This window comes from Drosophila busckii, chromosome X (assembly GCF_011750605.1).
Source record: "Drosophila busckii strain San Diego stock center, stock number 13000-0081.31 chromosome X, ASM1175060v1, whole genome shotgun sequence".
Taxonomy (NCBI): domain Eukaryota; kingdom Metazoa; phylum Arthropoda; class Insecta; order Diptera; family Drosophilidae; genus Drosophila; species Drosophila busckii.
The window spans coordinates 5,729,277-5,745,461 of record NC_046608.1 but is presented as its reverse complement, the minus strand read 5'-3'; the positions used below and the strand labels follow the sequence as shown (position 1 = coordinate 5,745,461).

The following is a 16,185-nucleotide window of genomic DNA, read 5'->3' as shown; positions in this document are numbered from 1 at the left end:
CATCAAGCTGAGATAAGCTTTGGGCTTGCATAAAACTTGTTAATAACAATAGTTAGCCAGCTTTAACTGCTAAACAGGCAAGGCAGAGGCTAAGGCTAAGACTAAGGCTAAGACTAAGACTACTGTAAGCTTTTTACAATTTTACAAATTGGTTTTTCAAAATGCCAATTGCAACTTTTAAGAAACAATTCATTTGTGCTAAATGGCAATTAGTTTTAATTATGGGGGAAGCTTCTGCTAAACAATATTTTAAATTATATAATCTCTCATTGCTCAGCTTATTTTACAATACTTAAATAAATTCAATTAAATAATAAATTAAATTAAACCTTAATATAATTAATAAATATATTATATTCAAATAAACTTTTGCATCTCTCTCTCTCTCTTGCTCTATGTCCAGCTTATTCTGCAAATATTAAATAAATCCAAATAAATATTAAATTAAACATTACTTTTATCTAAACTTAATCTTAATTAATGTTGTCTTTGAGCATATTTATTGTAATAAATAAATATTATATTCATTTTTTTTTTATACTTACATTTTAAAATGTCAATAATTAAATGAACTTTTGCATCTTTCTCTCTCTGTCTCTCTTTCTCTGTCTCTACATCTATCCCTCTTCTTTTCTACTTAGCTGTTAAATACAAAAATTGCATAAATATTTATAAATGCTTTTTAATTCCTTCACTTTTTGCTCTAGCCATAAATAAATCAGCAATTAATCCAACAGCCAAAAACATAAACTCACAATTTTTTTTGAAACATTTAAGCAACTTGGGCTTGAATAAACTAACGCATGCTATACTTATTGTCAAGCCTATTTTGTTGTTTAGTTTTTTGATGTTTTCACGCCGCTTAAACGTTGCATTTGCAACCGCTCTGCTCTGGCCTTTTGTTGTTTAGATAACTCTGCGCAGTCAATATAGGGCTCTTCATATATTTTCCCAAGCATTTGCATACTTAACTAGTTTAGTTTAAACACAACAAACAGCGCCTGACCTGCCTCAAAATTGCTTTAGCGCTTTGGCTTTGTTGCAACTGTTGCGTGTGCTTTGTCTGCTTTGTCGCTTTGGTGTCTTTCGACGTTGTGCAAACAAGAATTCATCAAATAGAGTGCGTACTAAATGTCACCAATATAATTGTTGCTTGCTGAGCTGAGATGTGGCACGGCCCGATGATTGCCACACACGCCACAAACTTCAGTCTTGAAAAGCTGAGCATTTCGCACGAAATGCCAAAAAGCCAAGCAACATTTCAATTGGCAACGCCAAGCACAGTGGGGCAAAGCTTATGCATGCCAAGCATATTAATTGAATTTAATTCTAGCAAATCAATATAGAGAAATTAATAATTGTGGTATAATAATAATTATAGTTCTATAAAATAAATATATTAGCTAATTTGTTATAATATTTTCTAGCAATTTTCTAAGCCAACAATTTTTTTTTATAAAACTAAAACTATTTTGCAGCATTTTTAAGCTTTTAATTTAATTTTGAAAATTACGTTTGATTTATACTTCAATATTTTACAATTATTATTTTATATTTTAATTAATTAATTAATTTTTATAGGCTCTAACATTTTTAAATTTTAATTATTTTTTAAGTTTATGCCATTATTATAATTATTATTTTACTTAAAGCTTTTTTTTTATAATTTTTCTTTGCCTAAATTACAAATAAATGCATAAATAAAATATTTAGCTGCTTGTAAATTTTTGTTCTAGCTTTTCAAGCGTTTGCAGCCCACTGTGCGCTGCTCCGCTTGCCTAATCGGGCAACTGTCGGCAACTAAAGCAACTGCTGCCAAGCCACCAAGCAGGTTGCCCCGTTGCATTCACCATTGGCTGTTGCCACTTGAAAAACACACATGTGCAACATGCAACGCGACGCGGCGCAGCGCAGCGCAACGTCGAACGCCAAACGCTTGCAACGTTAATGAGACGCTTTTGAATGTTGGTGGTTCCGCGGAACCAACAACGAAAAACTCGTTCAGTCAGTCAATTGCCACACATTCTTTCTTGGCCAGAGCTAGAGCCAGAGCCAGAGCCAAAGAAGTAGACCCAATTGCTAACGAAAGAGAATGTGTTGTTGTTGTTGTTGTTGTTGTTGTTGTTGTTGTTAGACTTTTGGTCTGGCGGCTGGTTCCGTTTGCTGTTTGCAGCAAGAATATCAAGTCTAGTGGCAGTTCAGTTAGTTATGGCCAAGCGAGCTGCAAATTGTTGTAGTCGAGACTCTTGAGTAATTTGATATTGGCAATCTCAGGCTCACTTTCAATGCATTTGCGTCAGTTTAGCCAGCAGCAGCGGCAGCAGCTTTGCTTTTGCAACGAGTCGCTTGCCACCTGCCACAGAATGCGAATGCGCTGTGGCCCATTGTTGGGCCTCCAACCTCTATATATCAAACATCACTGAATGCATCAGTCATCCCGCCAAGAAACAAAAAAAAATCATTGAGCGTTGAGTTTTTTGTGTTTTTTTTTTGGTTTCAGCTACGGAACATTTAATCGTCGTTTTGTCTGCAAACAAAACATTAAAAGATCTAAAAACAACAACAGGCAATAGCACAAACAAGTTGTTAGCCAACAGCCAACAGCTTGACTATAATTATTTGTAGACTTTTTGTTGGCCAGGCCAGCAAGCAGCTCGTGCTTGGTTGCAAAATCGCTTATCAAGCATTGAAACTGCATAAAACTATAAATATTAAAAATAATAACAAATCAACAGCCGAACAGCAACAGCAACAGCAACAACATTGTAAAAAGCGCTATTAAATTTCAATTGAATGGCGTTTTAACATGTTAGATTTTCTGGCTTTTAACTAACGCAATTCAAATGTGGCAAGAACTTTGCGTCTAGGTCAATTAACTTTTGGGGTTGTTCAAGCAAAATTTCGCTCATTTTTAAAGCATATTTTGGATTATGTAACTGAAGTATTAAAAAGCGTAGAAAACACAAGAAAATTGCTTAACTTGCAGCTAAGTTATATGAGTTAATTAGTTGCTAGGGTTAGCTTTTCATATAAAAAATGCAAGCTAATGCATACAAATTTAATTAAAAATAACAAAATAAAACGCAGTGTTAAGCACAAGACAATTGCTTAAGTCTAAGCTGAGTTACATCAGTTAGCAAATTGCTAGGAATAGTTTTTGATAAAAAATGCAGTACAAATTAATTAAATATAGCAAAATACAAGCAAGAGTGCAAATTACAAAACAATTGCTTGACTCTACGCTGAGTTACATCAGTTCAGTTAATTGCTAGGGATAGTTTTTTATACAAAACTTAAGCCGAAACAACAAAAATAGCAGCAAGCGTGCAAATCGCTCAAATCGCTTGAGTTAAAGCTGAGTTACAACGGTTAGTAATTTGCTAGGGATAATATTTTTTTCGAAATTAACTAAAACTAGCAAAAATGCAAAGCACAAGCAAATCGCTTGAGTCAAAGCTGAGTTAAGTTAGTTGCTAGGGTTGGTACTAAACAAAAACCTTTAAAATATCAATGCCAACAATATTTTAAAAAAATGAATATATTGTAATAATATTTATAAAATATTAATACTTAATTTTCTTTAATTTTGTATTAACCAAATTCTTGTAATTTTTAAGCCTTGCTAGACACAATTTAAGCGTTGCTTATGCTATATATTAAACTATTATAAGTCTGTTGGCTGCCAAAACGAATTGCTGCTATAAAAATTTGTAGGCATATAAATCAAAACCTAATGCAACGTATAGTTAACTAATCAAAATTGATTTGAGTTGCAATTACAGACAAACTAGAATAATAAAAACGTTTCACAGCGAAATTACATAATTGTTTTTAGTTAAACGCGCGCACTAAAATTCAATTGTGCAAAATAGTTGAGGGAAAGTGTAAAGCAGGGAGAGAACAATAAAAAATATAATAATAATAATAGTAGAAACAGTTGATAGACAGACAGACAGACAGTTTGACAAACTGACAATTCTGATTCGCATGCGCAGCACGCAATGCAAAGCAACAACAGCAGCAACAGCAACATGAGAGATGTGCAGTAGCAACAGCAACAGTAGCAACAACAACAACAACAGCAGCAGCTCAAAATTCGGTTTGCATTTGGTTTTGAAATACGATTTTTGCGGCTAAGACAGAGTCGAACACTTACAAGCTAAACAGATGGAGTCATAGTTACACACACACACACACACATAGCTACATTTTGTAGCCGAACTGCGAACCGCCGAACTGCGCGAACAGCAAACAGCGCGAGGCGGCGGCGTCAATTGGCAGCGACGGCGGCAGCGGCAGCGGTCTTCGCTTGGATTGGCGTCATTTGGACAATCAGTTGACGTTGAATGTTGCGTCTTAGCGGTCGTTTAAATTAACGCTTAAGTTCCTATAGACCCCCCCCACACACACACACACACACACGCGACCCTTTAACAATTTTTTTTTCAAGTTGCGCATACGCCGCGTGTGTTTTGTTTTCATCATTATTATTTACTTTGAAAGTGCGTGATTATGTGCCTGCCTTGCAGCTGAATAGCATAGCAAATTTTCCTTTTTTTGGGCTAAAGTTCTTTTTGCATTATGCGCTGCTTAGCTGCGTTGCTGCTGCTGCTGGCGCTAGCGCTGGCTCTGCCCAGCTGCAGTCGAGCGCTCACTGGCGCCGCCGCCGCCGTTGCCAATCCCACCTGCAGTTTAAAGGACAATTGCAATTTGGGTGACAATCTGTTGGCCGTTGCCGCAGGCAGCGCCGTCGATGGCAAAGATGCGAACAACGATAAGCTCGAAAGTCAAATTGCCTCCATATTCGAGGATAAAGTCAACTATAGCCTCAAACTGGAGACAACGACTACAGTGCTGGAGGTTCACGAAATGCTCATGCCAGGCAATTTGAGTGAACTCCACAGCAGCAGCAGCAGCAGCAGCGTTGGCAACTTTACGCTGCGTCAGCGCCAGCTGAGCGACAAGCTGGAGGATGAAGCTGCCGCTGCCGCAGCCGAGGAGGAGGCAGAGGAGCGTGGTAAGTGCCTCGAAAAGAAAGTAGAAATTGTGTTTAATTTTTTAACTCAATGTAAAAAGTTCTTAATCAAAAATTATATGAGAAATTCATTTCAAGCTGAATTATTTTCCTATTTTGTAGCAAATTGCTTTAAATAGTTTAAATTATTTCAATATTTTAGTCAATAATTTATTTTTTTCAAAACATTTAAATATTTTAGAATTATTTTATAAATATTGTCATTGGTACAATAATTGATTTAACTTGATTTTATATTTTGCAAAATTTCTTTAAAAATATCAAATGAATTATATTGCCAAATTTGTATTAATGTAATTTTTTATTTATAAAAATATTTAAACTAGTATTTCTATTTGAAATCAAGCATTTTTAAAAATCTAAATCAAAATTCTAGAAGTGAAAATTATCAAATTCTTTAAGTATTTTCAATCGTAAGCTCAAGTCATGGCTCAAAATATGTAAAAAATTCAAAATGTTTTGCTCTGTTCTTAAATTAGTGCCCACGTTAGCGAATTCTTTGGTATTTTACTCTGCAGACTTAAGAACAGGTTTGAATGGCCGCAGATAAGAAATTTGTGTGTCTAATAAATAAAAAATGCTTGGCATTGTTTATAACAATTAATTGATTGTGTATAAATTACGTGGATTGACAGATAATTTATATTTGTTTATTTTTCACATACACATATTTACGTAAAAATCTACTGAGCTATGTTTATTACTTTCGTATTTCTCATGCTTATGAATTTCAATTGCCACTTTTTTGCAATTGAATTCGATTTGCCTTATCTTTCATTATAAACTTTCTCACGCCACCCACGCAACGCTTGAGGCAACAATAACAACAATAACAACAACAACAACAACAACATTTTGTAATTCATAGCTGTTAATGTTATTAAACTTCAACTATACTGGACGCCCCCGTTGCCCGCGTTTATTTGCTCAACAGGCCACAAAGGCGAATTATTGCATAAGCCCTGCGCGTGCCTCAAATAAAATCAATTTGCTCGCTCGCTGGCTCGATTATAAGTTAACAAATTGTTATGCAGATATATCAGGTACATAGGTAGTATACATAACAGAGATGTGTCTTTAAGCATTACAGCTCAACTGAATGTACGCAATAAAAACACAAAAACCGAAAACCAAAAAAAGACAAAGCGTGAGACCTTCGGGCAAAGAGTGGACAACACTTTGGCTTTGCGGCGAGCGATATGGGGGTGGGGGGTTTCTATAAACGTGTGTACGTGTTTTGTGGCTAAGACCCTTGGACTAAGAACTGCCCACGGAGTTGAATGATTTGTTAACAATTATGTTGCTATAAAACTATAAATAAATTACCAAAGTGAAACCAGTTTTTAAATTTTCTCTATAGATAACAAGCGGCTTAACAGTGTGCTTATATGTTAGTTAACATTGCGCTGTAAGCATAACAGCACTATGCTAATTGTTTACATCAATTTGTGTTAACATAAACATGTTAAAATGCAAAGCAAAAGCTGTTATCAAAATAGTTATAAAAATCAATGCACATAAAATTCAAAAAAAAATTTTAAATTTGTCAAAAACCTTTCAAATATCAATGCCAACAATATTTTAAAAAATGAATATATTGTAATAATATTTTTAAAATATTAATACTTAATTTTCTTTTTGGTATTAACCAAATTCTTGTAATTTTTAAGCCTTGGCCACATAACTAAACTTTTGGGCATTAACTTGTTTACAAATTTGGTGAACAAACATTACAGCTCTGATTTAAAGTTTAAACAAATTTCGTGGGTTAGCTCAACCCACTCACCACTTCCGCCAGCGAGCTCGTCGCTCGTCCCACTTCTGCTGCTTCTTTGTCTTTTCTTTAACTTCAATTTTAGCGCACTTATTCTTGCTAAAAGGTTCGACCTTGTTGTTTGATTTTAAATTTAAATAAATATTGATGCGGGTAAAGTACAAAATATATTGCTAGCCTAGATTTAATGCACAAATATAGAGTTTTTGCGTCTATATGGTTAAAATTTGGGGAATGCAATGTGTTAAAACTCGCATAGCTTGAAATTCAACGCTATTGCAATTCTCAATAAAAAACCAGTTAGCAAGCCCAGCCTAGAAAATAAAAATTAAAAAAACTGCAGCGTTAATAATCATTAGCCCAAAGACATGAAGAGTTCATAACTTTGTCTAAGTGAATTGGTTAATGGCCCTATTGGCCAACATTAAGATAAAACGCTTAAAGCGAGTCCCAAGCAATTGCCAATCACAATTTAAAACAACAACAACAACAAGTGTTTAAATTGTAAATTTGCTAAGCAAATATTGTTAATTCTACACAGTGGCTGGCCATATAGATAAGCTCATATACTATATATATGCATGTTTGTAGTATCTTTGACTAAATCGATGTGTTGTTTAACTTGATGCGGCAAATGTTCCAACGCTAATTGACAACAACAAATAGCGAGGCGTAAAGTAATAGCAACAACAACAACAACAACAATTACAGCATAAATAAAAGACACGCCAAATTGTGCAAAGTCATGCAGTCATGATCATATCTGCGCAAAGAGTTACAATTGTTGTTAACAATAATATTATCTTTGCTATGCTCACTTGCAACTAGAGCTAATTGTTTATGTATTGAAATTGCATAAAGTATTTTTCAAAAATATCAAAAGTTACTTAACATTCACTATTTCATTTTTTTTTTTTATTGCATTTGTAATTTCATTTAGTCAGTCTTTGGAGATTTATAATTTATTACAGTTAAAATTACTTTTATTATTTTAATTACTGGTAATTTGTATTCAATTTTAAATTTAATTGCTGATATTTTATAAAATAAAAGCTGTAAAATCTTTGCTTCAATTGGTTTTTAATACGTTATTGAAACAAATTATTTTAACAAAAAATTTCTAGATTTATACTTATTATCATTCATAATTTATCACTTTTTTCCAATAAGTCCGCTAACAATTATTTGAATTTGCATTTTAAAACAAGTCTTTTGATTAGAAATGCAAGCCGAATGATTAATTACGCTTTGATATAATTTCTGATGAACTCTAGCTAATAATTTAAAAAGTAAAAAGTAACAACAAAAATTGGCAACAATTAATTTGAGCTGAACGTTAGCTTAAAGAATTATACTAAGCCAAGTTAACACAACTCTAGAGCTATGTAGGAATGTAAAACATGTACGAATGTCGGTCTGTAATTAATTTTGCAATATGAAAACCAGAATTTTGTTTTGCCAAGCAATAACTCACAGGATTCGTAAACGAATTCAAATTAACACACACAGATCTGTGTCTAGGCATAGGCAGCTGGACAGTCCAGTTCAGTCAACTAGGTCAGCTTTTATTTTTTAAATTGCGCTGTTAATGGCTTGCATAAAAGTTAAGTTAAGTTAAATAATTTAAGCACATAGCTGTGTAAGCAAATTTATTTATACTTTTTGCATAAGCAACTTTTGTTGTATTTTTTTATGTTTAAAGAATTGTCAATGAAGCTAAGTAATTGACATGCAGCATAGATTGTTCAATCAACATAGTAACTGATCTTTAATTCCAAACACATAGAGACAACAATACGTTCCAAAAGAAGAGTTAAGATCAGTGAATTTTCAATTTTAGTTCTTGCTACTGCACACACGTTTGAATTTATAGGCAATTTTGAATAGATATATATACAGTATATATTGGCAAAAGGAAAAGCAAACGAAGCTACTGTATATATAAAAAATAGATGACGGCAGCCAGCACATTCTATAGTCTAAGCCTATCGCCATGTCTGACTGACGCATTTTAACACTTTGGGGACTGCCCAGCTGAAAACCACCAAAGTTAGCCTCAAGCCTGCCCCCACCAGGCAGCTCATAGATATATATTCGCCAGCCCCACGACCTTGCCTGCTGGCTGGCTGGCTGGCTGAATCGACAGCTTGAAGACGGATGCAGGTAATGAAGCTTAACTAACTGACGAATATGTACATACGTTGGGGCACAGTTGAACGCACAATGAATGCGAAATTAGCAAGTTGCCGATTTGCTTTTAGCATAAACAAAAAGACAGCGAACGGCGACGGCGACGACGACGACGACGACGACGCCAACGACAGGCCAACAATGATAATTATAATGTTTAATAAGAACAAAGCACAGACAGTGCAAAAAGTATATACCAATACATATGTATACATATATATATATATATATATTTGTTTATATGCACAACAGTTTATAGTTGGCCAAGTGACGTATTGCATGTTGAATTGGCAAGTGGGTTGGGGTTGGGGTTGGGGGCGTACGCGCACGCCTGCCATAAAAAAAAGAATTGATCGACAAGACGATTTCTTACACGTGGCGCCTCATCAAAAACAATTTCTATGCAATAAGTCTGCAGCGGATCTTTGAAGCTTTAGCTTGGCAACAGTGCAGCTTAAGCTTCCTGTTTTTATGAGCACGTATTCATACTTATAACTAACTTATGCACTTACATTTATTTGCAGTTTATTTATACAATATTGGGCAACGGTTTCTCGCCATATCGCAGCCATTTGATGCTGCTCGCAATCCAGATGCATCTCCACGCTGTCGCGCCCAAATGCAACGTTATTTAAATGCACTGAACAACTTTGATCTGTGGGCCTTGAAGAGTAAGTATTTATTATGTCTATGCCTAAGTCATCAATAGTTAGTTAGTTAGTAACTGGTAATCAGCTGCCGCCACAAAAACAAATTCGAGTCAAGGTCAAGAGCGAGCGAGAGCAGCGAGAAGAGAACACTTTGTGACCGCCAGACGAATTCAAATTGTAAGAGTGCAAAGTCAAATGAATCAAATAATCAAGTTCTGAAATTGCAAACACACACACACACACGCACACACATACATACATAGATATGTAAGCTATGCTTATGTGTCTGTCGTGCGGCTAAAGTGAAGGTCAAGCTACGAACTTTACCCACATTTTGCTTTGACATGCAGCTACAATGCCAAAATGCAACAAGTGTTGTTGTTGCTTTTTTTGCCAACTGCAGTAAATTGCAGCAACAGCAACACATGCTCATGTTTGTATGTGTGTGCGTGCGAACTTGGCACCAAAGTGGAGAAGCTTAGAATCAGAACGAGTTGCAATAACAAGCAGCTGAAATCACAGTCAAGGTCGCTAACAGTGCCAACAGTAAAATGGCTACAAATAGCTAAAGACAAATTTGTATTGAAATTACAAACTTTTTGTCGCTTTTCAAGTTTAGATCTAGCTACAATTTAGCTACTTACAGCAGCACTGCATGTCAGCTCACTCATAATTGCAGCGCCATTTTTTTTTTTTTTTCAATGCTCTCTCACTCTCTTTTGCAGTGCATGATGCCAGCGGTAAACTCAATTCGGGCATTTTAAATGGCAATATTAATCAGCCGGGTGACTTTGATCAATGCCTTAGCATACAACAGCCAGGCGAAGATGACAACAATATGCTGCGTGGGCAATATTGCTTGGCATATGCGCAGCCAGTATTGCCGCATAAATCGAAACGCTTGCAGTCATTCTTTAAGCTCATACAATCACATGGACCATTTAGAAGCGAATTCAACGATGTAAGTAAGAAAATAATAAATAAATAACAAAATTTCCCACTAACCTTGTCGCTCAAGTTCGTTGGCCAAAGCTGGAGCTGCGTCTCTGCTTAGCTTAATGCAGTTTTAATCGTGCGCGGCACGTGACTGAGATTTGCAATGAGATCACACACACACACACACACACACACACAAACCCATAAGCGCAGACATACTGAAAAGCATACTAACATAAATACACATACACATGCGCGCATTGCTGTTAAGCAGCTGCTAAACGAAAGTAAAGAGTACAAGCGAAAAAGCAAAAAAAAAGTTTTATACGCACTCTAGCGTAGATAAGGTGCAACCCAAACATGACATTGAACTTGACAAAAAGCTGTGCGCTATAACGAAAATAGTGTTGTAAAAAATTAACATAAGCGTATGAACATAAAGTATGTTAATTATTAACTAAACGCGCAGTTCAGTGAACTCAATGAGATCACAATAAAAAAAAAAAAGAAGACATGTAGCCCAAAAAAGAAAAGTCTCGTCTATTGACTGTTTCCATTTTGGCATTAACCCAGACTTGAGCGACAAACTTTTGGCATAACTTACCATATGATTAATTTTTTTTGCAGCCTGGTCATCGCGTGCCGCGCTATTCATTGGTCAACTGGGGCATCTGTGTGCCATCCGGTTGCACGCATCGCGATGTTGAATATAGCGTTGCCGAATATCTGCGTAATCAAACGTTAGCCACCGGTATTAGCTTCAATGTGCGTGTGGAGCCGCAAATGTGTCAGGTGCGTGATGCACAGCCTTGGGATCGGAACACCACCTGGGCAGTGCGCTTCTTTGTGCTCATACTTTCGATAGCCGTGCTCTCGACCATTTACGATCGTTGCACCAAAACGCAGCCGCAGAGTAAGTCACACACACACAGCAGTAACTATTCAGCATAACACTCGCGCTCTCTTGGTATCTCTTTAGATGCTTGGTGCACTGCCTTTTCGCTGGACAAGAACCTGCGCTGGTTGTTTAGCACACGCAGCAGTCCTGGTGACATCGAAGCCGTGCATGGCATACGTTTTCTTAATGCCATGATGCTAATCTTTTCACACAAGTCCATGGCCATGTTCTTTAATCCGTATAACAATCGCACAGCCATGTCGGAGAGTCTGGGACAACCGTGGACTGTTATTGGACGCGCTGCCTCGCTCTATACCGATCCGTTTCTATTGTTTAGCGGCATGCTTACCTCCTATTCGCTTTTTGGACGCTTGATGAAGCAGCAGCCCATACGACTGAAAAATGAGTACATCAGTCGCTTAATGCGGTTAGTCTATAGCAACTGGCTCCAAACTAACTGAAACTAATGCTTACTCTTATGTTGCCACAGCATTGTGCCACCATTGGCCGCCTTGATACTCTTCTGCACCTATGTGCTGCCGCTTTGGGGCTCGGGACCGCAATGGAATCTTGTTGTGGGTCATCATGCGGACATTTGCAAGCAGCACTGGTGGCGCAATCTGCTCTTCATACACAACTACTTTGGCTTTAGCGAGATGTGTCTAACGCATACGCATCATCTGGGCATTGATACGGAATTATTTGCTGTTGCTCCAATATTTATATTGGCACTCTGGCGCTGGCCTAGACGCGGACTGCTGGCATTGTTGCTGCTCTGCACTGTGGGCACAGCTGCGCGTTATTATACCACAATTGTCAATCAGCTGTCCAACTATATTTACTTTGGCACCAAGTTAGTTACACGCGCTATATTATATATTTAAATCGTACTTAACATTTAATGCCTTTGCAGCATTCAACGCTTGTTCCGCACTGCCGACTATATGTACTCCTTTCCGCCACATCGCTCTACTGTCTATATCATGGGCATACTGCTTGGCTATGTTTTACGTAAATTCCAGGGCGCACAGCTGAGCAGTCTGCAGCTGCGTCTGGGCTGGCTGGCGGCTACGGTTTGTGTGCTGGCCTCACTCTTAGGTCCAGCGCCCATGGGTGACATTAACTATGTTTACAATTCAACGCATGCAGCGATTTATGCCGCCTTTGCGCCCATTGCCTGGTGTCTGTTCTTCTCATGGATTGTTTTTGTTTCGCACAATGGCTATACAAGTATTTTTTGTTAATATCGCTTTACTTTAAACTTAACTAATTTATTTTATATTTTTTTGTAGACAAATTTACGCGCATGTTCGCCTGGCGCGGCTTTCAGGTGTCTACCAAGCTGTCCTATGCCATTTATCTGACGCAATTCCCCGTCTTTTTCTATAATGTGGGCCGAAGGCGTCATATACATCATTACTACAATTTTGTCTCAATTATTGTAAGCATATAGTTTGCTTTAGCATTAGCAAAAGTTATTGAAAAAAATTTTATTATTTATATTTTGTAATGTCCCTTAAACTTCAAAAGTATTTTCTATCATTTAAGTCAAACATTTATTTTTACACTACTTACTTTTGTTGAAAACATGAAAAAAAGATGCATGTATTCGAAAATTACTTTTATATACCTTTTTTTTACTTTTATTTTTAATAATTTTTTACTGTTCTTACTTTCAGCTCGATACAAACGAATTTATATCGATATTCCTCGCCTCTGTGGCGCTCACAGTGCTCTTCGATGCGCCCTTCCAGAACCTCAAGAAGCTGCTCATCCGGAGCACACCAGCAGCAGTGAAGTCAACGACGCCAGCGATAGAAACCAGCAGCACGCCCAGCTCCATGCCAAATGGCACTGCCACGACGCAAACGAAGCTTTTGCATCCGCACGCCGATTAAATAGCGACCAAAATCAAAAGCTTATATATGTTAATAATGTTTGTACATTTTCGTCTTTAGCATTTAGTAAACAATATGTATTTAATTCACGCCACTCCTCATTCCTAATCCCACTGCTCTACCCCTATAGCTTACACATTTACCATTAGTTGTTAGTTAAACGCTTTATACATTGTAAATTTAATTATTAGTCATCTAGATAGAGAGTGAGTTAGATCGATCGAATCAAATTCGAATCCGAATCAAGTCAAAAACAAACCCTATCCTAACCAATCACTGCTTTCTAGTGCGATAAATCAATCATCTTGCTTGATAAACAGAGCTCTGCCCATTCAAAAGCAGTGGCTCTTTATATTGTTTAATAAAAATGTATCATTATTATGTATAACTACCCTATGCGATATTTAATTGTAAGCCCAGGTCGAAATGCTTTTTTTTTTTTTAATTTTATGTAATTTAATTTAATAAACATGGAGCAATGTTAACGTTTAACCAAATGTGTTTTTTACTTTCGAGAGCTGCATATTGATAAATATTTGGTAATAGATTTAACTTTAGAATTTAATTCCATAATCAATTGAAACCAATAACAAGTCAACAGATTTAATAATAGAAAGCTTTTTCCTACAGGTAAGCAATTAAAAAAAAAATAGCAGCATATTTTCGAGCTGCAAATTTCGATTGTTGTACAACAAAAATTCGTATTATATTTTTTAGGCGAAACTAAAATTGTTTAAAACCAGAACCAAGAGCGAGTCTTTTACTAATTTGTAAATAAGAACGATTAGTGCATTTATAATTTAAATGGCATAAAGGCATTAGAGGATTTTCTAAACAATATAATAACTAAACAAGACTTTTAGTATATAAATAAGAGCAGTAGCAGTTTAATAAAAATATAATCCCAATGGCTGTTAAACAATGTCAATGGAAAAAGCAATACTATAATTTAATATAGCTTGACCCTGTTAATCATCTAGGATAAACACATATTTGTGGGTATTTTTTAAATGACTGCGATTAATGTAAGACAAACAATTCTTAGTTGATTCATTTATAAAAATTATTTCAATACCTTGAATTGAGTAGGAGAACTTTCTGTATAGTAAGCCTATTAGTTTAACAATACTTGATTATTTTGATGTATATGTTAAAAAAAAAAGATATATAAAATGAACTGGATTTAAGTTATTTACTTTAAAGTATGAATACCAATATTAATAAGAAAATGTTCAGCTTCTTACTAATAAGTTAAACAATATTTCTGGGTTAGAGGGAAACAATTTATAGTTGTCCAGATAAACAAATTATGAATATGGATTGCTTAAGACACAAATTAGCTATTAGAACTATTGCCAATGTAGACAAATATATGAGTGTTTGCTCATTTTGGAGAGGTAACTGCATTTGCATTAGCATTTGCTAATTAGTACGAGTTTATGTATGTAAAAACACGTTTTAAATGAATTTCACATACAATATAAAACAAATCGTAGATTTTTTTTGATTGAATACTATTAGCCATTGCTTTGCAACTCTATATGGAACATATTATTGTACTTTTCCATGCAGACATGTGCTCATGGCTCATGCATACAACATACCTAGCTCTCTCTCGCTCACTTTCAGGCAACGCAATTGCGCAGAAGATATATTCGGACTTTTGCTTGTCCATATTCCATGTAGTTTGAAATTATTTACTCCAATCCATACAAATCTTCCCAACTCTGCAAGCTAATACCACAACAAAAGTATCGCCTTCTCTTTCAGGCACACACACGTTGGAAATACACAGAAAAAAATTCAATTTGTTCACTTATTGTTGCGGCAGCTTGTTGTAGGCACAAGAAAAAAATAACACGTATTTCGTCACTTTTAATGAAAAAAAAAGTTAATTTATTAACTTCACTTTATATGTTTTGTTGTTATTGTTTTATAGATGTTGTTGTAAAACGGTAAAACGTTGAGTGTTTGCATTTAGCTTATTTGGTAGCCGGAGCCTTCTTGGGCTTAGCCTGGGTGCCTTCACGGAAACCGTTGCGGAAACGGCGGCGGACAACCTTCAGGTGGCTCATGCGGCCAGTGCCAGTGGTCTTCCTCCTCTTGGCCTTGACGGACCAGTTGTCTGTTGGAAAAGCAGCAATAATTAGTACAACTTATTAATGTTCGTTGTTGTTGTTGTCACTTACATGAACGCAACTTGGCCGCGGGATAGCCGCACTGGGCGCAAGTGGACTTCTGGATGTGGTAGGAAGAACGTCCACAGCGACGGCACAAGGTGTGCGTCTTATTGTGGCGTTTACCAAAGCTCGAGGTACCCTTCGTCTGTAGTATCAATAAAAATAATATGTTAGTATATGTGACTTCAACACACAAAAAAAAAATACAAATGAAATCGCCAATTTTGTTTTTGTTTATTTGCCGCACACTGTCTGCATATATTAAGTTAATTTCTTCAATTTCACTTGCATTAGCCTTTGCTTTTAACACTTTTACTAATTTTATTTAATATTATGCACGGATGTTTACAATAATTGGCGATTTTATTTGTGGAAAAAATTTTAACGCACCATCTTGTATGGCGAACGCTCGAAGAAGAAAGAAAGAGCGGGAGAGATGTCAGTTTGACAGGCGGCTGACAGACAGTGTTGCTTATTTACCAAAAAAAATACCAGCACAGAGTTGCAGAGCGATCCTTAACAGAGCGAGCCGATATGCTGTTCACTGTTACTGTGCCATAGTTCTTAACAGCAGTGCTGCTCATTACGGAAAAATACCAGCACAGAGCTGCCATGCAGTATGCG

General features: G+C 36.2%; 2 protein-coding genes across 2 annotated transcripts; one reads left to right on the top strand and one right to left on the bottom strand.

The window, feature by feature from the left end:
* The first annotated feature begins 4,364 nt into the window (after positions 1–4,364).
* LOC108607190 (O-acyltransferase like protein) lies at positions 4,365–13,844 on the top strand. The gene is made up of 9 exons (XM_017997849.2): positions 4,365–5,017; positions 9,524–9,670; positions 10,375–10,610; positions 11,213–11,498; positions 11,565–11,910; positions 11,974–12,336; positions 12,397–12,713; positions 12,776–12,924; positions 13,163–13,844. Exons 1-9 carry the CDS (start codon positions 4,582–4,584, stop codon positions 13,379–13,381), a joined length of 2,499 nt encoding a protein of 832 aa, XP_017853338.1. The 5' UTR covers positions 4,365–4,581; the 3' UTR covers positions 13,382–13,844.
* Positions 13,845–15,312: 1,468 nt separating this feature from the next.
* On the bottom strand, positions 15,313–16,068 carry LOC108605942 (probable 60S ribosomal protein L37-A). Its single transcript, XM_017995762.1, has 3 exons — positions 15,952–16,068; positions 15,571–15,706; positions 15,313–15,506 (listed from the first exon to the last, which is right to left on the bottom strand). The coding sequence occupies exons 1-3, from the start codon at positions 15,952–15,954 to the stop codon at positions 15,364–15,366; spliced, it is 282 nt and encodes a 93-aa protein (XP_017851251.1). The 5' UTR covers positions 15,955–16,068; the 3' UTR covers positions 15,313–15,363.
* Between the last annotated feature and the right edge of the window lie 117 nt (positions 16,069–16,185).